Raw genomic sequence first — 24295 nt, 5'->3', positions numbered from 1 at the left:
GTTAGGTGTATTCTATGTTAAATCTACAGAACATCTAGTCACTATATAATGCAGCTGTAAATAGAATTCTTGAAAATGGACTTTTTCTCACAAACTCTGTACTCTGAAGCCTCTATAAACTAATTCAAGCCACGCACAAATTCACATCAGGCAAAACCAGGCATTCAGTTCAAATTCAACTCCAAAAATTTTTTATTGTTCATCAAAATTATATATATGGGGACATTACAAAAGGGTACACACTTTATGATAACATAAATTTAACAAACATTAATTTACCTTACATTTAATATAAAATAACTCTATTCGGAACTTTGGTGGGTTAATTAAGTTTTGTGATAATTCTACAAACTATACACATGACAGCACATTGTGTATTAACACAACATAAAATGAAAATTGCCATGAAAAAAGATTTTTAAAAAAAATCTTCTGAGTTTATTATAAATATGAACATATTCTTTTCTTTTTTTTTTAAACTAAAAATAATACCTTTCTATAGAATCACTTGGAACATACAAAAAAATTACATTATGTTTTCTGGGGATGAATAAACACGACTTTTTTTTTTTTTTTTTTTTAAATTGAGCATCATAATTCATAAGATATTTTTTTGTTCTTTTTAAACAATTCAGCATTCAAGAATCATATTTTCTCATAATGACAAATGAATAAGTTCACATTTACAATATGCTAACAAAACACAAAAGCCAAAACAAGAGATAGACAAACCTGCTGCTTCATGTTGGAATACTGTTATGTGAAAAATATGCAGTGTCAGTCATATGCAGGTGCCCTTTTACTCTAATTATCTCACATGGTACAGAAATTATATTATAATGTGGAACTATGGATTTTCTCTAATTAATAATTTTGTGCACCAAGGAAATTCCTAAATTTGGAAAGATAAATCCTGGTCTTATGAAATAGCACTAAGGCTGAAAATTTAAAAAGCTCAGTGGATATATTTCCAAATCTAGTAATTTCCTTAACTACTTTTTCAAAGGAAATAAAATAATAATTGAGATCTACCAAATAAGTCTGATATGGGGACCTAGTGAGCCCATCAAAAGCATGAAAAGAGAGCTAAATTATACATGTATAAATACATTGTACATTAAATTAACAGACTACACCTGAAGCATAATTAGAGCATATTTACAAATATTAGTTAGCAGCATGTTTCCATGCAGCCAAATGTTCACTCCTTTTTTAAGTACATCAATCCATTTACATATGTAAAATAAAAAAAAAATAATCTACATTTATTTTTTATTAGAAAAACATTAATGTACAGCTACATTCTTTCTGTGTGGTTCCCTATATGTATTACCAGATAGGAATGGATTAATCTGAGATTAGTGGGACAGTTCTCACCTTGGTGTCTTTCATGTTGGGCACAAAATGCTGCAGGTCCTGAACTGATGCCATTAAGAAAGGAATTCTATCTTCCAATACCTAGATTAAAAAATCAAGATACTTAACTACAATATCAAATTTTTGTACAGGGTATATTACCTAAAAATCCCAGATTACTAAGAACTAACATGAATAATGAATATTCTTTCTGATATCCTTTCATATTGATATTATACCCCCCCCCCCCCCCCCAATAAAAAAAAATGAAGTTTATGATGCAATAACATTCAGTCAGTCATTTTGTTGTTTACAGATTTCTTTAATTCTTATATAATGAATCTGTGATGTCCAGAGTACAGGGTATAGATTATCTGATATCCATAGAATTCAGTATTTTATGGTGATGAATGTAGAGATGTTACTTACGTCCAGCAAGGCCTCTTGAGCCAATGACCGATAGGATAGAAGGATACCAATGATGGTCATTCTCATTAAGACACTGTCCACATCTGTCAAATAAACCAGAAATGGACATTACAGGAAGGAGTACTAGACAAATGTCATCACTAAGTTCAGGAGTTTAGAAATTAAACAAAACAAAACAAACAAAATCTGAATTCTTATTTTTTTCTGGCTTCCAATGTTCAATCATGGGAATTCTGAATGATTTTCATTAAATTCATTCCGACATCAGTGAATAATCTTATCCATTTCCCCCCTCCCCCATACCTTTGTTTGCCCTTAATTGATATAAAATAGCAACATGTTACATTCTACTTGACCAGGGGGCATATTATATCTTTCAAGAGTTAGTGCACCTGTTAAGTTACAGAAAATGAATACTTATTAAGTTCCTATTATTATGTAACATGACTATATTTCATAATCATAACAAAATTAAATCAATAATTAAGATAAATGCCTTTAACATATTCAAAAGAAAACATTAAACAATCCACCAGTACTAAACTAAAATATTTTAAAATAGCAAAAATATGCATTAAGAGCAATCTTTTGTCAAGCTGCAAAACTATTACTTTTCAAGCAGTTTAAAAACAGAGTGAAAATATTTCAGGGAAAGCATTAAACTAATTTTTGGTTCTTCATAAATTACCAAGAAAAAAAAACAAACAAACAAAAAAATGATCAAGTTAATATTCACCCACAGTGCATTATAAATAGATTGATAGCTTTAAAAATAGCTTGATCTCTCTTTTTTTCTCTACAGTTTACAGTTCACTTTGATGTCATATTTATTCTTAGATTTCTTTAACACATAAATGCGTGTCAAATATTATGCTGAGTTTATATGGAAAACAACTCAAGAATGTAAATACAAACCTTAGAAATAAATTTTTTATACCATTTTTTTTTGTACAAGTCATTTTGTGTTAACCCAACAGCACCACAAACAAATTCTTTCTTTACAAGCATGCAATGCACAAAACATTGCAACGTCATTCAGACAAATGTACACAATTACATACAGTTGTGTAACTGTATAAAATGCCAAGCAGCATGCAAACTAGCTGATGTCTACATTCATGTATACCATGCATATGTCATGTGATGAATACTAAAGACTGCATTCTCAGAGCAGGTTACTTAATAGTTCTGAATCTACACCTGTAGAACCTCTCTTTTGAAACATTTTGGGGAACAAAGAGAATTATTTTCTAAAAATCTACATAACTGTAGCTTTCATTCATTATGCTTCTAGTCCATTTTGATTTACATGTACGTCTAGCACCATATTCATTTCACAAAAGAAATATATTTGTAGCCTAACGTAGCTCTGCAAATAAAACTCGTAATCTTTGCTTCAATTGTATTAATCCTAAATTGTTATAACATATCACACTTAAGCTGTCAGTTTGTAAATTAAGAAAGGAATATGACCCCCTTCAATAATCAAGAGGCTACATCATTTTGACAGATGACAATCACTCCATCATTAAGATTTCATGCTTCTATGAAATTATGACACCTTGCATACATGACGTATGTAATGGTTTGATATGCAGAAGGAAGGATGTTAATCATGGCTATAAAAAGGAACCAATATTTGGACTTTCTGATTAAAATGTTATAGGGATCTATTTAATATGATATGCTGGAAATATTGCTCCATAGGGCACGAGAGTTTCCCAATATTTTGAGACCTGAGAAAAGTAAAATTTATCCAAAAACATCCTATATTAGAAATTGTAATATTTCTTTTTTAAAGCACTTTTAAAAGCCACTCCAATCTGTATTACAAAGTCAATAAGTTTGCTTCAGATTTCAATCACAATGCATTACAGTCATAGAGATATCCCCTCTAAAGAGTTAAAGATATGTACAATAGAGAATACAAGGGGGGTAACTGTGTAATATAAGGGAAGTAACTGTGTGTACATGGCTTACCTGACATCTGGTTTTTAGCATCTACAGATATATACAAGGACAAAAATAAACATTCCATTGCTCTAACTCACACATCTCGCATACCTCAAGCTTGTTCAAGTTTGTTAAATAAATAAATAAAGAAAAGTTTTAAAATAATGATTGAATTTTGAGTTCCACTAAAAGGTTTTCCTTTCATCTGATGATGTGTAGAATTAAGTATTTTAATGAAGATACTAATCAGACTTATATACTGCATTATATCTAGATTAGTGTTAATTTTAAACATTCTATTTTATTTTATTCTACTTTTTCACATTTTTTTAAGGTTTTACTCAATAATTTATGATTAAACATAATGAGGGATACCTAGGTATTGTGAAATATGATAAGAATGAATGAAAATGATAACAAGAGGCCCATGGGCCACATCGCTCACCTGAGTAACTTTGGCCATGCTGTTCATTACAGACTTCCCCCTTGTAATACCTATTGTGGCTCCGCCCTACCCCCGGGGGCCATGATTTGAACAATTTCGAATCTACACTCCCCCAGGATGCTTCCACATAAGTTTCAGTTTTTCTGGTCCAGTGGTTCTTGAGAAGATTTTTAAAGATTTTTCCTATATATTTCAAAGTTTCCCTATTGTGGCCCGCCCTACCCCCGGGGTCATGATTTTAACAATTTAGAATCTACACTACCCCAGGATGCTTCCACATAAGTTTCAACTTTTCTGGCTCAGTGGTTCTTGAGAAGAAGATTTTTAAAGATTTTTCCTATATATTTCAATGTAAAACTTGGATTCCCTATTGTGGCCCTGCCCTACCCCCGGGGGTCATGATTTGAACAATTTAGAATCTACACTACCCCAGGATGCTTCCACATAAGTTTCAGCTTTTCTGGCTCAGTGGTTCTTGAGAAGATTTTTAAAGATTTTTCCTATATATTTCAATGTAAAACTTGGATTCCCTATTGTGGCCCCGCCCTACCCCCGGGGGTCATGATTTTAACAATTTAGAATCTACACTATCCCAGGATGCTTCCACATAAGTTTCAGCTTTTCTGGCTCAGTGGTTCTTGAGAAGAAGATTTTTAAAGATTTTTCCTATATATTTCAATGTAAAACTTGGATTCCCTATTGTGGCCCCGCCCTACCCCCGGGGGTCATGATTTTACCAATTTAGAATCTACACTATCCCAGGATGCTTCCACATAAGTTTCAGCTTTTCTGGCTCAGTGGTTCTTGAGAAGAAGATTTTTAAAGATTTTTCCTATATATTTTAATGTAAAACTTGGATTCCCTATTGTGGCCCCGCCCTACCCCTGGGGGTCATGATTTTAACAATTTAGAATCTACACTATTCCAGGATGCTTCCACATAAGTTTCAGCTTTTCTGGCTCAGTGGTTCTTGAGAAGAAGATTTTTAAAGATTTTTTCCTATATATTTCAATGTAAAACTTGGATTCCCTATTGTGGCCCCGCCCTACCCCCGGGGGTCATGATTTTACCAATTTAGAATCTACACTACCCCAGGATGCTTCCACATAAGTTTCAGCTTTTCTGGCTCAGTGGTTCTTGAGAAGAAGATTTTTAAAGATTTTTCCTATATATTTCAATGTAAAACTTGGATTCCCTATTGTGACCCCGCCCTACCCCCGGGGGTCGTGATTTTAAGAATTTAGAATCTACACTATCCCAGGATGCTTCCACATAAGTTTCAGCTTTTCTGGCTCAGTGGTTCTTGAGAAGAAGATTTTTAAAGATTTTTCCTATATATTTCAATGTAAAACTTGGATTCCCTATTGTGACCCCGCCCTACCCCCGGGGGTCGTGATTTTAAGAATTTAGAATCTACACTATCCCAGGACGCTTCCACATAAGTTTCAGCTTTTCTGGCTTAGTGGTTCTTGAGAAGAAGATTTTTAAAGATTTTTCCTATATATTTCAATGTAAAACTTGGATTCCCTTTTGTGGCCCCGCCCTACCCCCGGGGGTCATGATTTTAACAATTTAAAATCTACACTATCCCAGGATGCTTCCACATAAGTTTCAGCTTTTCTGGCCCAGTGGTTCTTGAGAAGAAGATTTTTTAATGACCCCACCCTATTTTTGTCTTTTCTTGATTATCTCCCCTTGTAAGGGGACTTGGCCCTTTATTTTAACAATTTAAACTCCCCTTCACCCAAGGATACTTTGTACCAAGTTTGGTTAAAATTGGCCCAGTGGTTCTTGAGAAGAAGTTGAAAATGTGAAAAGTTTACAGACGGACAGACGGACGGACGGACGACGGACAATGGGTGATCAGAAAAGCTCACTTGAGCTTTCAGCTCAGGTGAGCTAAAAAGTTGAAACATGCTAAAAATAAAGATAATCTGACTGAAGAATAAACTGTAAAAAGTAAAAAAACCATGCATAAAACAGAGGTGATAAAAATGTGATCATATCAATGAATAATACATAATCCCTCATATAAAATTTCTGTGGTCAAAGCCCCTATTCTCCCATTGACATTTTGCCAATAACCATCACAATTTTACCTTTCTTGAACTGAACATAAGCTCCTGATTATAATAATTAAGAAAAAAAATAATAAATTCAAACAACATATTTCTCTTAAGCTCTACAAACTAAACAGAGAGGACAGACAGAAATTAATAAAGAATTGAAATGAAATCCCCCCTTTCTTGATGGTAAAGCGCAGTGATTCTGAATGAATTATAAATGATACAAAGCTTTCCAATGACCAATAATATTACTGAATATTGACAGATGAAGGTACAAATAAAATGCAGACGGTACATAAAATACACAGAGAATCTATGTCCTTACTTCCTTGCTGCTTAATGGGCCCTATATAACAGCAATAAGATTAATGAGTGTTAATGGCCATACCATCCAATATTTCTCTCTCTTTCTTTCTCTCTCTCTCTCTCTCTCTCAAATGAATTGAGAACATATGAAGCCTACTTACTCCCTCTCCCACTATTATTGGAAGTTCATTGATGGTGTTATCTGGTTTGTTAGTAATGTACATGTAAATACTGTAAAACAACTATTATTTGCATAATCTTTTATTCGCGATTCGTCAGTTTGAAATCAATCCGCGATGATTAATTTTTGTGACTGAGGAAACATTTTTTACAAATATATAGCAAAATATTTGGTTTGTGGTGATTAATATTCGCGAGTTAAAGAAGGTCGCGAAACTCACGGATGTTTCTCGCACACGAATAAAAGTTGGTTTACAGTATGTAAACCAAGCATTACAATGTCCTTTTTTAGTGACATCAAAAACTGTTTGGGACATCGGGGGAAAAAATCAAGTTTACTACACATAAAATAATTTGCAGCCATCTTTGGTGTATCATCATGCTTTAACAAGAAAATTACATGAAATGACAAAAAAGGCCAACTTCTCTTTCTACCGTGGTCTAAACTTGTACCATTTCAATAATTGAAAAAAAAAAAAACATTACACAACATGCAGCATCATACTCTTTAACTAAAGGTGTACCACACTTCTTATAATTTTCCTTATTCTTTCATAAAATAAGAGCAAATGTCACATCACTGAATGACTAGAGCACTGCGCATTGATTAAACTCTGCATCTTAAATGAACTGATATAATATTAAACACCTACATACATGTATATTATTTATTGTTATACATGTTCATGTATTTTTGGAAATTATTTATGATTTCTATGTATCCCTTTTCCCTCCCCCATACATACATGTATATTTAAGATATTCAGACTCAAATGTATCTGCAATTTATTTGTAGGAAGGACACAAAATACACAAATTTTATCTCATGTACACATTCATTTTTCAGACAGAAAAATCTATAAAAATGGCTGTGAATGGTTTCCTATCATGACCTTTCTCTATCTTTAAATATTTCATACCATGTTATCATTGCACAGACACTATCAGAAATCTCTATCCCAAAATTTCAACAAAAATAAAAGTACATCATATTTCAGTACAATGTACTAAATTCCCAATTAAGTGTATGGAGAATTAAATGTCTGACTGATTTTAACAAATGATAATTACAGTACATCTGTTGGTTGACTTACTTCCTAACCGACGGAACAGATCCCTCATCACCTCTGGTTTATCAAAACTTGTTCTCATGTTAAACAGCACTTCTTTATTCTGTATCACCAGTTTCTGTAAAGTTTGAATTAAGATTAAAATACACAGACCTTCAGATTTGTATAATGACATTTCAGAAATGTAATATACCCTAAAAAATTGACACACGTACCCAACTAGACATAAACCAGTGGTGGTAAGATATGTTAAATTGGTGGTAAATATGAGTAGCCTCAGAGGTGTTGTTCACCTGAAAAGGGCCATTAATTCTTCGGAAACCTCAAATCCCCATAAAAAAAATGGTGAGGAAAATATTTGCCTTTTATCTATTTATTAATATACTGATATTTCACCTTTGACCTACCTTTAATTCTTCCACCTGACTTGCCACATGACCCATAAGTCTTTCTCCAAGATACCTCATTCCATACGGACCAATCAATTCAGCCAAAGCTCTCAGTTCTAAAATAAATTAAAGTCCATCCACGTAAATAAAACATAAAATTAGAAGCATATAGTATGTTCTTTAAAACTTGTCCAAATGATAATTAAGAGCCATTCTCTGTAACGACTTGAACTTTTATATAGGAGCTGTGGCACGCATAGTCTCAGAATTTCTCCAAACTCTCTATGATAAAAGTCTTTGATACCATAAACTGAAATCAGGCAGAAATTGGTTGCTACGTGTCATGGTTACCATGGCAACATGTCCTAAAGTTTGAAAAATGGCATTTTTCAACATGTTCAGAGTCCCACAGTTAACGTTTGCAGCAAAGCAAACAAGTGGCAATGATTGTTTCTGAAAGTTGTAGGCCTGATGTCTTAAATGCATGATAAACATGTTTGGTAAATCAACTATTACATATGTTACTATGGAAACAAAGTATTCAAAAGTAATAATTTTGCTCATTTAATTTTATAAAATCAAACACTTAAGAATAAAAAAAAATTATAGGTTGAAATGCAAGCAAATAATAGACAAAAGATCCTTGTAACATATACCAAGGAAGAAATATGATATTTCTTATAAGTTGGCAATGGTTGCCATGGTTTTAATACCAAGAAGGGATTTTAAATTTACTCTATTAGTGTTTAAATCTAATCCTATCTTTTTAAAAAGCATATTTTTATATAACTAATGATCAATTTTAAAAGACGTTCATGTGACCCTAATTTTCACATTTCAAAAAACTCAAATTCAATTCTTTAAATAGAGCGTTGCTATGGAAATAATCCGAAAAAATATGCATAAAAATCTGAAAAATATTCTGTTTCCTTGGATACGTACCCTTGTATGTAGATTCCCAAAACTTTTATGATTGATAATTATGAACAACTAACCTGACTTTCAATTTTGACTGCCACCTAATCTCTAACTGGATGCAAAAACCTGGCACATACGCTTTAATATTGATATAAAATTAACAAAATCGAACATTTTCCCTTCCTGGTTACCATAGCAACAGTGTTGTATTTTTCAACAAACGTTATCAATATATGATATTCAACTTTAGTTCTACCAGATAAGTACTATTCAAGGTGAGTCAAATAATACGTTTCTTGAATAAAAGGTAAGTAAATTCCTAATGCAGCAAAAAAATATCACTTTAAACAACTGGTACATTGTTTCCATGGTTACACTGCAAAGTAACAATTAATCCCATTTTTTCTTATGTTGTCGGTGTTGCAAGGTCCTAAGGATGTATATGTGCCAGTCATGAAATTTATTGTTTTTCCTGAAGATAGTAGCATTTACCCAATCTTAGCAACACATTTAGCATGGTAACACTGTGTTACCATGGCAACCATAAAAGTTATTTTTAGAATAATATTGCCAATACCTAATTACTTAAGGTCAAATATTTTTATTGTTTTTTCTTAGGTTGTTGATTGAGTTTGATCATTTAACACCTATCATTAGTGAATATTGAGCATTTTTCTGCATTTTTCAGCATCTAAAATGTATTCCAAATGTACCCATGGTTACCACTTACTTAGAGATAAATTCTAAATAGTTTCTTTATAGCATTAGTGGCAACAAGGTGTCAGGTTTTTGTGAGAATTGTTTGTTTGTTATTCTTAGTCTTTATTAAGGCTTAATAAAGATTCAAAGTAGCTGAAAATTTCAATTTTTCCAACTTTTCTGGCTGTTACCATGGCAACCAAGACACATAGCAACGAAATTTTATTTGATATATGTTTCTGGTGTCAAGTTGTAATAATGTGCAAAGTTTCATCAAAATCGGTGACCATGCGTGGCAAAGAAGTTTAAGTGGTTACAGAGAATCGCTATTAAAATTTGTTCACCTAACAGGAATTTGTAAATTCATGTTCATGTTAATGAAGGGTAAAATCTGCATGTAATTAACAGAGTGATCAAGGTACAATGTACATGTAAACGTGCCTGCAATAAAATAGATCCCCGAATGTCCTTGCTTAATGTGCATGAGTAGAGAAGACAATTTTCAAAGATGTAATGTATTTTCAACATATCAGCAACTAAGCACCTCCTATGACCTGAACCATGAAGCAAGGGAGTATAAATTTCACAATTTTAAGAAAAGGTTGAGCACTTATCATGCAAAAATTGAGCTTGCTTATTGTCCATCACTAAAGAAGATTTTCTAAGACTAAGGCATTTTCAATATATGACCAATTAAGCCCCACCTTGGAGTCTAAACCCTGAAGCCAGGGTATATGAATTTCACAATTTTGTAGGGGGCTCACCTATTTTATTCATGCTACCAACAGTTTGAATGTTTACTGTTCAGAAGTAAATAAGATTTTTGAAGACTGCATTGATTTGGATGGTTTTAGCCCCCTTACTCAGGCCCAAGGGAGGTAGAGATGGTGGAATTCACAATATTTGTTTCCCCTTTACCCATAAATTCCATTTAGTTGAAATTGGTTCAGTAGTTCCAGAGAAGAAACTGAAAATGTTCAAAAGTTTACAACCAACAGACAATGCACAACTCTGGATAAAAAAATATTAACAGATCACCTGAGTGACTCTGGTGACCTAAAATTTAATCTTTGACAGTTTAGACTCCTGTCATGACCCATACCTGTCAGATCAGCGTATTCCTCTGCGGCTAAATACAGGTTCTCTTTACTGTTGTTGTCTTGCGCCACTGTAACAAAAGCCTTGTGATTTGGGGAATATACAATGTGACCCATATTTACTGTCACTCTCCTCAGCAACACCTCCAAATACCTGTGCAAGTAAAACATTAAGAAAATCAAGGTTACATGTTTCATTTCATTAAAATTTATCAAATCTGTCAAATAATACTTCATTTATCAGTTAAGAATGAAAAAAAAATAATGAAAGGCATTACGAGTAACATTGGTACATGTACATTTACTTCTTGTAGAACATCTCTTCTTATAAATTTCTTGCACAGACATAAGTTGTGGGTTATAGATATTCAAGTAGATGAGTCATTTACTCAGTGAGGGGGGGGGGGGGGGCATTCTAGATCACATCCTTACCAGTTTGTGTAGTTTGCAGTGATAGTTTTCTCTCCATTAAAGCTGTCTGTGGCTTGTGTCTGCTGGGGTAATACACTATTGAACACTCTGGCAATATCAATCTGGACTGAAAGGGAAGAACAAAAACAAGAAATAATCTTTTTGCAAGGAAAAACAATTGTTTTTATAAAGTCTTCATGTTTTTGCAATACAATGGACTTGAAGCGTAATTTTGAAATTGAATTCATCATTAATGAGTTTCAAGGTTAATTAAACAATAGGATGCTTTCTTTGTTTGTTAGTATAGGAATTAATGTTGCAGCTGTTGCAGGAAAAATACATAACCCACGTAAGCGGGTAAGCATACTAACAAACAAAGAAAGACATTTTATTGTGTATATTTATATCTGTACAAAAAATCATTTAAAGTAGGATTAAGTAGATTAAATATTGTATTTATGATATGTACATCCTTGTTTGTTTCATTGATGGAAGAGCCACTGCTCAAAAAATCTGTAGAGGATCGAGATATGCTTAGCTGTGTTTATACTGACTGATAAATGATAATGGTTTTCTTAAGAAATAAAGGATATAATATTCAGTGGATGTAAATATTAGATATTAATAAAATTACCATAATTTTCTAGACCCTGTAGCACACTCATGATAGCCTTGACACTGCTCAGTAGCTCAGAAGGTTTGGCAATTTCACTTGTATCTGGGTTATACATCATCATTCCCACTAATGCTCTGTAAATAAAAACATTTACGGTGAAGTCCCTAGTAATCTGAATTTCATCAATCTGTTGATTCAGGTTCTGGACAATTTTTCTGGGGAACAATTTTTTTTAAAGTTATTTTGTCTCTATACATTCCTCAAATCGCTTCATTAATTTGTCAGATGACTTCATACAGATTGACAAAGACCCATAATCAGGCATTAAGCTGTGTAGTAATTCTAGGGTTACCATTATAAAAAGAATAAGAATTTATGCATTTACATGTTTTTGATCTTGCAAGTGTTAAAAAATAACTGTGTGTGTAATAAAAGCTGCTTAACAATATTAGTTGTATTAGATTTCAATGTGATAGATCACTTCAACTCTGGCTACCAAAATATGGCTACAAAGGCATGGTTTGCAGTTTTGACACTTAAGAAACTTGGCTTCTATGTAGAATCCTTAATTGATGTTAAGTCTTGGTCAAAGGTAATGTTGTTTACACATGTCACTAAACAGATACATGTATCACCTCTTTAGTGAGAGAGGCACCTAATTAGGCAAAGATCTTTGAATTTTGGAAGGAAAAATTTTGTTATTTATCCTTAAGCTGTATTGATAAGTGATAACAATATCATAAATTTTGAAAAAAATGGGATACACATTTATTTTCATGACAAAATGTTGCAAATTTAAAGCTTTGAAAATTGTCGTCACACACAAATTCCCCCATGGGAATTTTCAAGAGATGGCATGAATGTTAATGCTTGTATACATACATAATTGTGAATTTCATCCATGTTAGACAATCCCTAGGATTACTGAACACTCAAATACACTTAAAACCTGTGAATTTGATATATTGTGTGAAGCACATTTTTGCTCAACATATTTATTAAAAGATTGATTTGGTTGTTTAGTTATATAAATATTGCTAGCGTTTTGTTAGCGTTACAAACATATATTTATTCTACTTACTTGTCTTCTGCCAATGTTTTGTGTGAAGTCTTTTTAATTAATCTAACCAAATGATATGGAGATCAATGTTTTTTTTTTTTTTTTTTTTTTAAGAATCAGGATATAAATGAGATTTGAGCATGCTGAAAAAGGGAAATTTGTGGAGGGATTCATTATAAATTCTAATGTACATACATGTATCTTTTATTCAATTTGTATTAAAACCAACCTACCAGTTGAACACAATTTTGGAGGGAAAAGTCTTGAAAAACAACTAATAAAATGAAAATATTCATATAATTGACTATTGTTTATTTAACTGCTGTAATGCATAACCAATGGAATGGAAAATTTAATTTGCAAAATTGTGTATGTTTAAATTGATTGAGTTTTAGATTCAGTTATCTGGACAATTCATTTATCTGGAGAATATAGTCGAGAACTAAAGTGTAACAAGGCTCATCTGTCCATTACAAATCATACCCTTATAATGATGGAGAAGAAACTTCCCTGAAAATCAAACTGACCAAGGGAATTTTTTCTTGTATTTGATTACAAACCGTGTCCACAATTTTGAACATACTTGTTAAATCTAGTCTCCAGATGCTGAATAAAGAACTCTCTCGGTACAAAGCCATGCTCCCACACCTGAATCACGTTGCAGTAGTTGATAGCATAGCATAGTTCTGTCAAGGCCATGTGTAACTTGTCCATTCTGAAATAATTCAACAGCAATGGTAATGGCATTCAAAGACCAGTTTGATATGCATGAGATTTACTCATTAAATCTTCCCAAAACTCAATTTCTTAACCAAAGTCACTGTTCCTGATCTATTTTGCTAATTAATAATATTTTTTTTATTGTAATGAAGAAAACTATTATGCTAATTATCATAACATGTATTTTTTTGGTCACATAGATGTTGTCAGAGTGAAAAATATGCAAAGTAATGTTACTTCTAACTAAGCTGAAAGAAGATAACTTATATGTACATATATTTTTCAAATGTGATCCTTTTAGCCAAAATTCTATTAAAGGCATTGAATTAAAGAATGTTAATTTGACATATATTAATTAAAAGTTGCTGACATTGGCAATCAGAGAAATTTTGCTTTCATCTTTTGTTTTTTAAAGTTTATAAAGCCTCCTGTTTTAGTCGTCAAAGCTGTCAAATACAGACATTTATGTGTAGTCAGTTATTACTTACAGATTAAGCATTATTGACAATAAATTACAAGCTACTGTGTATCTCTTTTTTCTTGATTATGCATAATTATCAGAACTCCTAATGGAGACAATTTGCTTTTTAAAACTTATTTTGAAGTGCTTTATTAGTAGCAATTCTTACATACTTTGATGTCCTACAACAGATAAACTCAGGTTTAAACAAGAGACCTGAAGGTCATTGTGTTCAAGTAACTTTCATTAACATTCAGCAATTGGTACATGTAAATCTTTTATATACTGATATACAGTGTATGGTGTGTTCAAATATACATGTATGTATCTTGCAACACTCAGGTAGTTTTGTATATCTCAGACGAGATAATTAAATCTATGGTGTACATCTTGAATTTCAATCATGGCTTTTAGACCTTGTTACATGTACATACTGCACATGCATATACAATGCTAAAATGTGCGTAAAATGTTTCTTTTTTTTTTTTGGCACGAAACAATTTTGTGTTAAGTATGATGACCAAAGGTACAACTAAATAAAAACTAGAAATGTGTTTATAGGACACAAATGCAAAGTGGTGTTTAAGGTCATGGGAAGGTCAAAGTCATAAGGAAGGTCAGCATAAAAAAATTATGATGGTGTTTAATTGTTCTATCCAATATGCAACTACCATTAAGTTTGATTAAAATACGTTGAAAAGTGAGGTTATGGTCTGGGAAGGTCAAGGTCAAAAAATCATGCAAATTGAATAGTTCCAATCAATATGTATCAGTGTATGAGTTTTGATCTGTCTGATTAAAACCAGCCCCCCTTCTCCTTTCAGTCGACGGGTGAAAGGAGAAGGGGGGCTGGTTTTAATCAGACTGAGTTTTGATGAAAACATAATGAAAAATTTATTCTTACATCTTCTAAATGCAAAATAATTAATAGTGAGGTCAAGGTCAAAGGGAAAGTCAAGGTCAGAAAATTTTGACACAGTTGAATAGTACTCACCAATTTGTATCATTGTATGAAGTTTGATGAAAATATCTTAAACAATTTCTTTGAAACTAAGATAAATGCAAAATGAGGAATAGTGGGGTCAAGGTCATACAGAATGTCAGGGTCAAGAAAACAATGATACAGTTGAATAGGTCCAATAATGTATCAGTGTAAGTGACTTATAAATAATATCTTGAATATTTACAGAGAAAGTGAGCTAAATGCCAAATAAAGATTAGTTAGGTCAAGGTCACAGGAAGATCAAGGTCAGAAAATTATGAAACAGTTGAACAGCTCCCACCAGTATGTATCAGTGTATGGGTTTTTAATAAAAACATCTTGAATTATTAGTTACTTTGAGAACTGGGCTAAACATAAAATAGGGATTAGTATGGTCAAGGTCACAGGAAAGGTCAAGGTAAAAAAGTTATAGTGCAGTTCAATAGTTTGCAGCTATATGCATCAGTGTATGAATTTGGGTTTAAATATCTTGAACAGTTTCTTTGAAATTGAGCAAAATGCAAAGTGTGACAGATGGAGAGATGGACATGACAAACACTTTATGTCACAGCCATACATGTATTCATGGTAGGGCATAAAAAGCAAGCCACAGAGTGGCAATAATGTTTTTCCATACAAACAGCACTATCAGTTACATATTTAAATCTATATGGATTTCTTACAAATATTAATTCATAAATCATTTACACACATGCATACTGGTTTCAGGTGCACCTACATGTATTTACATATTATTTTAGTTCATGTTATGCCATATAGGTGTTTCTTTTCACTTTCTCCTGATGATAAAGAGACCATTTAGTCACACAAAGACAAAAGTTAAACAAAATGAAGCATCTCCAATCTAAGGGAATGTTTGCTGTACACACACTTTACAAAGATGATTAAACATGTGAATGAACAACTGTCAAGTACTTGCTCTCTAATATTATTCTGAGGATGATATGACTCAGAATTGTATGCATACCTTGTAGTTTTTCTCAGTTTATACAAGAAGCTAGATTTCAACCTTCTGTACACTGTACATTAAAATCAGAAAAGTACCCATACCTTGTAAAGTTTTCCCGGTTTTTACGAGCACTCTCCATCCCTGGTTTCTCCTCCTCTGGACCTTGGTTTTTCTTCTTATCCTGTTTTTTCTTATGTTTGTTGGAGCTCTGCAGGATACTGGCAGCACTGTGTTTTGGCAAAAGCTACAACAAACAAAATTGCATACTCCTATCATATCCATCACAGTCATCAATAACATTTTTTGGCACAACCCTTTGTTCTCCTTTATTATTTATGAAACTTCATTGGTTGCAAAATGTCCAAAGAAAACCAACTCCACACACAGGACAACATCTTTAAAATTCACTAATCAAAACTAATACACTGTACTGGTAAAATTAATGTACTTGTAATTCTACAACTTTACCCAAAGATATAACTTTATCATCAGAACATTGTTTACACCTAAGGTCCTGTTACCTTATAGTTCAGCATGCACTGTTCTTCACAGATAGCAGTAATGACCTGGTTAATTACCTTATAGTTCAGCATGCACTGTTCTTCACAGATAGCAGTAATGACCTGGTTAATTACCTTATAGTTCAGCATGCACTGTTCTTCACAGATAGTAGTAATGACCTGGTTAATTACCTTATAGTTCAGCATGCACTGTTCTTCACAGATAGCAGTAATGACCTGGTTAGTTACCTTATAGTTCAGCATGCACTGTTCTTCACAGATAGCAGTAATGACCTGGTTAATTACCTTATAGTTCAGCATGCACTGTTCCTCACAGATAGCAGTGATGACCTGGTTAACTTCATCAGACATTTCCTTCAGGAACCAGTGAGCATACTGAACACTGGTGGTGCCAATGGAATGGCGCTATTGAAAAAAAAAACAACAACAAGTGTTTAAATTCAAAACATCACATCATAAAGTCAAGACAATAGATTATGTAACAATTAGTTATGCCAATCTTCTTATCTCTATGTAGCTGATATTTTGTATCAGTTCTATAAATTATTCTGTTTGCCAAGTCAGCATCACTTCACTCACACAAGAGCACTATTTTTATATTTAGTTTAGAATTAACCTGAATTGATTTAATGCTGTAAATTATTTTATGTTCCTGAGAACTTATTTTCAGATAATTACTTGAAACTATCTGCTCGAGAAATTTTATTCTTGTGTATATTTGTATTCTCAAAGGCTATATGTACAATAATAACAATTCTTGCTTCAGTATCTCAAGAAAATAAGGTGTCGTGAAAATGTGGTGATATACAGTACATGTACCAACCTCTTCTGGGCAGAGTTCATGTGTGGCATTCATGAAATGTCCACATATGATAGGAAACACAATGCTGTAGCGGTGTTGTGCGGGGAACTCCATACACTGTTTAAACTGGTGCTCAAAAATCTGGGTGTAGAAGCTACAATAAGAAGAGCATAATTTAGTGATACTTAAAGAAATGTACTTATACTACAGTCAGTATTTTTGCTAGTTCTCACCAGTAGATTGAAAGATCTCCTGTCTCATTCAAGAGTTCATCCAGGTAGTCCACCATTTTAGTGTGATAGATGATCATGTTGAGGTGTTTTCCGAGGTCCTGATGGTCCCTCAGAACGAGGCCTGCACGGCTCACCCCAGTGTAAGCCTGTGTGGAGCAGAAATTTTTTTTAAAAAATGGTATTCAGAAACAAATGTTAAAACCCTGTGATTTGTTTTCAATCTAGTTTGATTATGTGTAAATATTATTTCCATGTCAGACACTTTTTTAAAACTTCCTAGCTAACCTGCAATCTGAACCAATCAAGTCTGATTCCACGCAAGTCAAAAACCTCATTAGCTTCAACTGAAAATTAAGAATCTTATATTTAATTCCTTATTTCTTCATAAAGAATATATAAGAATGATTTTATTTCTAAAAATTGTGCAATATCCTTGAAATGGAAATACACATACATGTAAGTATCTTAAAATAAAGGATATATTTTACAATCAGAAATTTATGACAGTTCCCTAATCAGACCTTGTTTGACAGATAATGCTGCTATGGTGTTGTACAGAGAAGATAAAATCACGGACTCATCCTCTGGGCAGTGGGCCAAGTTCTGTAACGAACACAAATAATTAGCTTACCTCATTATCAAGAGATAATTAATTAACAAAGATACATGTGAAAGATCATCACACAATGCATTCTGGAGGATGATGCTTATCAACCCTAGAAAGTAATATAATTATATAAACACAACATGTAAAAGAACCATTTTCAGCTAAGAGTTTTGATTGTGATTCTGATATTCTAATAAATACAAAAATAGAATGCATATCTTTACAAGGACTAAAGCCCTTGCAAAGTTTTGAGATAAATATACAGAAAGACTGATAAAAACACAACTCAAACATGCAGAGTTCCTTTGTGGAGTATGTCACTGAAAAAAAACATATCAATATAAAGTTCCTCTAAATTGTGGTATATCCAGAGAAAACCAGTAAACAGAGCACAGTACAACATGCTTATAGTGAAGTGACAGGGACCAACAATTTTGATTCATTATAAACATAATTCATCATCCATTCAGTTCACACCACATTTTAAAACTACAGGGAATGAAAATCACTTCACTGTAAGTGTAAATTCATTATAAGTGTATTTGCTATAACTGTATTTTACTGTATAATGAGCAATACAGATTTATTGAGTTTCTTTCTCTTTATATATACATGACTGTATAATTTAAAGCACCCAATATTTTTATACATTGTAATAATGACAAACTGCTAGAATATGGAGATATTCTGATTTTTTTTCTTTTGAAATCTGCAATATGATTTCATAAAATAAAATTACCAAAGTATCAGAGTAAACAGAAAGACAGTATATATATATGTATATGTATATTTGTAAATGGAATGCATTGCAAAAAAAAAATATGTTGTATTTCTTTAATAAACTCAGAATAACACATTAGTAAATGTTGGCAGCATGGATTAGTAAAACTGTAACATTTTCTGTAAAAATAAATAAATAATGCAGTGGCTAGATTCTTACTCCTTCTTTAGTTAGATCCTGTCATTCAAAAAAATAATGAATTAGTTTCATAGTGAGACCAGCATTTTATTCTACATTATATTGTGCATGTACAACAGCTGATTTAGAGAAATTAACAACTGAAATCAAACTAATTTGATCTACTTAAAACACAACATAAAAAACACTAATGTTCCTATTGAGTACAATTTTGTTTCGTTTTAGCTTTACCTGTATAAGTTGATTAAGCAGCACCGAGTCAAAACCAGCCAAATACTGTACATAATACCGCTGTACCACCTGGTTATATTTTCGAACCAAAGCTGCAAACAGGAAAAAAAAGACCTTTAGCTAGATTTACAAGTACTTTTTTTCAAACTAAAAATGCACATTCATGTATTAAAGGCATGGTCACAACTTAGTGTTTCTACATCGTATGCCACTTTTTCAGAAATTATAGCAAAATACTATATAAACATGTACATGTATATATACATGTATATATTCAAAATTTAGATGTAAGCCAGGGAGTCTTTGGAGCAATCAAGAAGCAGTCTGATCAATATTTCTAATTGTACATATTATACAACTTTTGCAAATTTTGACAGTTTGCATAAAGAATGTCACAACACCATGTTTTCCTTTCCCACTAAAGTAAGTATTTATAAATGTACCTTAATAATTATGAATTTGTACAGATTACAACTTTAAAGGTAAAACCTCACATTTCAATTCCTCCATGTTGAACAATAACTCTGGAAGTTGTCTGTCTACAAAGTCCTCTTGTGACAGTTTTACATTGTGTCTCTTAGATGGTGGATTATCAAAATGTCGCAGTAGCCAATGGATTTCATCTCGTGCCACGGCCAAACCTTGGAAGACATACAGTCCCTACAGTATCACAAACAAGAGAATTTAAATAGATCTTCCAGATAAAACACATTTGATTGTTTTTCCTTACATTTGATACTGTAAACATCTTTTTTTTTCCCAGAGTTATAATTCAGCGGAATCACAATTTCTGTTTTATACCCGGGTAGAAAATAACACAGAATTCTTGGATTGCCTTTGTAGGTCTTAAATGCAAGTAAAGTAGTGACAATTTTCTGTGGAAAATCTGTGACCACGAAAATAGCGTTAATTAATCCCATGCGGAAAAAGTACCTTTATAGTGCTTTACTGAGGTGTACTTTAACTTGAGATACCTTTGGTCCTAATAGTCCTGGCTGATCAGTGTAAATCAAGGCCAACTCTTTCAGAGCAGATCTCAGAAACTTTCTCCTTTCCCTGTGTATGCCAGGACTGAAAAGGAGACCAAACACAACACATGTACATTATCACTGCATTGTTTGTACAGTGTACATACAGTATAACCTGAAATGTGCTGAAAATTCGTTCCCTCTATATTAATTAAATTTATGTAAGTACATTTGGTATGATTGACATGTAATAATGCTGAAATACATAATATGGCATTTCTTTAGTAGTATGTCTTAAAATATGTCACAGCTTTGAAAACTCACTCCCACCCTACAGTATTAAATTTCTCCAGCCCAAAACTCTACACAGAACATAAAGCTTGAAAATTTCACCAACATAGATTTAAAATTAAAACAACTTAGAACTACTATTAACACAAAAACATGCAGTGTAGAATCTCGGTTGTAAAAGTTATTTGAAATCAACAGAAGACACTGCTCAGTTTATATTGGGGGCCATTAAAACACTTACGCTGACTGGAGAGCTTGATGTTGTAGATCTCTGACTTCTGTAATCCTCTTGGACATGTTGTGTCTAAAAATGTGTATACAACAGTCCCATCAAATCAATCCACTTAATAAAAGTGCTCAGTTAGTAGGTATATAAATCAGTTTTGTAATTGAAAAAGTACATTGGCATTAAGAAATCAATGTAACAACTGTCAGAAAATATGTACAATAGTCCAACGAATGAAAATACACTTTTACAAAAATCAGTCCCAAAATGTGTCCTGCACAATAAATAACTACAACTGGCCAGATAATAAATATTTAGTACATGTATATAGTGCATGTTATCAACATTAACAATTTCATTCATTTATTGTGTAATACAGATTATATAAATTATTTGTATGTACTATATTTATTCAATTAATATCAAGGTATAATTGATCACAGATGTCTTTTGCACGTGTAAAGTGCATACATGATTTTTCATTCCAGTTAGTATTTCTTGAAATGAAAAGTAGCACTGGTATGCCAAAAAATCTATAAATGAATTACCCCTTAAGACCCTCAAAGAATGAGGTGATATAACTGTGGATGTGTAGAACTTCATCTCGACAGAGCTGTACAATGTAGCCTGACTGTAGAGCTGTCTTCCAGAGGTCCCATAACTGAGCCTCCTGTAGGTACTGGTGACACAGCAGCATAGAGACTAAAAAACAGAGAGAAACAGTCTCAAATCACAGAGCAGCACAGAGACTGAAATAAAACATAGAGACATACATGTAGTCAAATCACACAGTAGCATAGAGACTGAAAAAATCCAAAACATAGAGACATAGTAAAATCACATAGCAGCATAGAAACTGGAAAAAAAAGAAAAAAGAGACACAATCATATCCCACGGCAGCATATAGACTGAAAAAACAAAACATAGAGACACAGTCAAGTCATACAGCAGCATAGAGACTAAGACTAACACATAGAGACACTGAGGTTGAAGTCACACTTCAGCATACAAAAAGAAAACAAAAACAAGAAAACCATACAGCACCACAGAGACTGGCAAATTTATTTTATGCATGTACTAGTTTTATTTCATGTAATTTAGACAATGTGATACTTACAAATAATCCATCTTTCCATGGCATCAACAGACAGATATTCACATTGCACCTAAGTAGTAAATAAAAACTTATGTTATTTCTGAGCAAAAACAGAATAAACTTTTTCACATTCATGTACATAGCTACAGCTATATTGCAATATGTAATATACCTGGTACAATTGTTCATTTATTTGAAGCTAATCATTTGTAATTCTACTAGTCAAGAAGGAAAAGTGTAAACAAACCTTAAGAAGTATTTGGAACCCAGACATATGTATCTGACCTTGAACAAGGCATTGAGATTCTTTTATTTTTATCTAATTATTGTATTCTATACATTTCAGTGACATATTTTTACTTTACTCCTTATATAAAAGTAAAACTAAGTATGGTCTTAAAGGTCGACAATTGAAATGTCACACCTACTGGTGCATAGGTGGACTTTGATTTTTCTCTGGACATCATCACTGCAACCATGAATATTAATTGTCAGTTGTAAAAAATAATTCCAGGGCTATGGAGAGATTTTATAATTTTTTTTTAAAAAAATATGGAACACCTTACCATGTCAGTGTTTGGAACATTCATGATTTTGGGTGGCTCTGCCAATAAACTGAGGAAACCTGTAGCTCTCATTTGGTCAGCTGGGAGATTCCTCTTTGGGTAAATCTTGTGTAGAGACATGATGGCTGGAACCAACACCTAACCATAACAGAGAATACAATAAAACTGGATATCTGTACCTTGAGTTTGAATGGAATATTTAAAAAGAGGCTCATGGACCACAAGAATCACCTGAATAATTTAGAAATAATTAAAATAGGGCTAAGTATCAAAAATTCTCAAGAACCACCAAAACAAAACAGTTACTTATGTAAAAGCTTCTTCATGAATTTTTAATCATTTTTTTTTCTTCAAAATATGGCCTTCTGGGCAAGAGTCTGCTCAGAATAGGGGGTCAAAATCTTTCATATTAACTTGTAAGAACAACACAATAATAATATTAGCACATAAAGTTGAACTTGGTGATTAAGTGAAAATTCAAATTTGTACAAGTCATGCTCTCTGGGGCTAGGGTTGGGTCACAATAAAGAACCAAAGCTTAACATACTGTAGGGATATACTAGGTAAACTAAGTAATTTTGACATCTGACATCTTTGAGACTATCGGAAAATGTCAAGATGTCAATGGTGTTGACAAACTTTGTATAGAAAGCTCACTTAAAGTTCAGATGAGCTTTGAAAAAAAAAAATGGAGCTAATACGCCAAAAACATATTTAGTCGACTGATTTGGCTTACCCTGGAGTGAGGAACAAACTCCTCAGACAGTTTTCTGAGGGGGATATCATAGTCAATCACCATCTGTCCCAAACGAGGAAATGAGGGATCACTGTAAATGATTAAGTCATAATTAACTTAATTTATACAATCAAAAAACGTATCAAGTTTCAAATAAATAAAGACACAAACTACAAGTATATAAAGCAGCAATAACAAAAACATGGAGATTTACTCCTTTTCCTAAAAAAACTAGAAATATGTCCATAGGACATGAATGCCCCGCCAAGGGTATATTAGTAATGCAACATTTTAACACAAATTAAGAAAAGTGAGGTCAAGGTCAAAGGAAAGGTCAAGGTAAAAAAATATTGATGCAGTTGAATAGCTTACATCAGTATGTATCAGCATATGAAGTTTGACACTAATTTAAGAAATGTGAGGTCAAGGTCAAAGGAAAGGTCAAGGTCAAAAATTGTTGCTGCAGTTGAAAAGACTACATCAGTATGTATCAGCATATGAAGTTTGATAAAAATATTATGAATAGTTTCTTTAAAACTGCTTAACACTAATTTAAGAAAAGTGAGGTCAAGGTCAAAGGAAAGGTCAAGGTAAAAAAATATTGATGCAGTTGAATAGCTCTCATCAGTATGTATCAGCATATGAAGTTTGACACTTATTTAAGAAAAGTGAGGTCAAAGGAAAGGTCAAGGTCAAAAAATGTTGATGCAGTTGAATAGCTCTCATCAGTATGTATCAGCATATGAAGTTCGATAACACCATCTTGAATGGTATCTTTAAAACTGAGCTAAAAACTTATTAAAGAAAAGAGAGGTCAAGGTCAAAGGAAAGGTCAAGGTCAAAAATATTGATGCAGTTGAATAGCTCTAATCACAATGTATCAGCATACGAAGTTTGTTAAAAATATCTTAAATGGTTTCATTAAAACTGAGCTAAACACTAATTTAAGAAAAGTGAGGTCAAGGTCAAAGG

The 24295-nt window shown here is 32.7% G+C and overlaps 1 protein-coding gene across 14 annotated transcripts in view; it reads right to left on the bottom strand.

Annotated features, from left to right (window-relative positions):
* Positions 1 to 24295, bottom strand: part of LOC133175985 (nck-associated protein 1-like) — a 36165-nt gene that overhangs the window by 4798 nt on the left and 7072 nt on the right. For 6 of the 14 annotated variants that reach the window (XM_061311153.1, XM_061311148.1, XM_061311156.1 and 3 more), the window contains 25 exons: positions 23324 to 23414; positions 22588 to 22725; positions 22043 to 22091; positions 21474 to 21627; positions 20941 to 21003; positions 20415 to 20511; positions 19935 to 20100; positions 19441 to 19532; positions 18205 to 18286; positions 17969 to 18027; positions 17684 to 17829; positions 17472 to 17604; positions 16934 to 17053; positions 16229 to 16371; positions 13579 to 13710; positions 11954 to 12069; positions 11341 to 11446; positions 10914 to 11062; positions 8213 to 8310; positions 7830 to 7923; positions 6575 to 6595; positions 3766 to 3786; positions 1786 to 1868; positions 1378 to 1458; positions 733 to 753 (listed from right to left, as the gene is read on the bottom strand). In XM_061311153.1, coding sequence (XP_061167137.1) covers positions 733 to 753; positions 1378 to 1458; positions 1786 to 1868; positions 3766 to 3786; positions 6575 to 6595; positions 7830 to 7923; positions 8213 to 8310; positions 10914 to 11062; positions 11341 to 11446; positions 11954 to 12069; positions 13579 to 13710; positions 16229 to 16371; positions 16934 to 17053; positions 17472 to 17604; positions 17684 to 17829; positions 17969 to 18027; positions 18205 to 18286; positions 19441 to 19532; positions 19935 to 20100; positions 20415 to 20511; positions 20941 to 21003; positions 21474 to 21627; positions 22043 to 22091; positions 22588 to 22725; positions 23324 to 23414 — 2455 coding nt within the window. The remainder of the gene's footprint in view (positions 1 to 732; positions 754 to 1377; positions 1459 to 1785; positions 1869 to 3765; positions 3787 to 6574; positions 6596 to 7829; positions 7924 to 8212; positions 8311 to 10913; positions 11063 to 11340; positions 11447 to 11953; positions 12070 to 13578; positions 13711 to 16228; positions 16372 to 16933; positions 17054 to 17471; positions 17605 to 17683; positions 17830 to 17968; positions 18028 to 18204; positions 18287 to 19440; positions 19533 to 19934; positions 20101 to 20414; positions 20512 to 20940; positions 21004 to 21473; positions 21628 to 22042; positions 22092 to 22587; positions 22726 to 23323; positions 23415 to 24295) is intronic. The other 8 variants (XM_061311159.1, XM_061311158.1, XM_061311162.1 and 5 more) reach the window with 4 other exon arrangements.

The sequence above is a fragment of the Saccostrea echinata genome, unplaced genomic scaffold (assembly GCF_033153115.1).
Source record: "Saccostrea echinata isolate AGI-Se365-2 ecotype Australia unplaced genomic scaffold, CSIRO_AGI_Sech_v1 ptg000064l, whole genome shotgun sequence".
Classification (NCBI taxonomy): Eukaryota; Metazoa; Mollusca; class Bivalvia; order Ostreida; family Ostreidae; genus Saccostrea; species Saccostrea echinata.
Note: the sequence above shows the minus strand (reverse complement) of the source record. Positions and strands in the feature narration are given on the sequence as shown.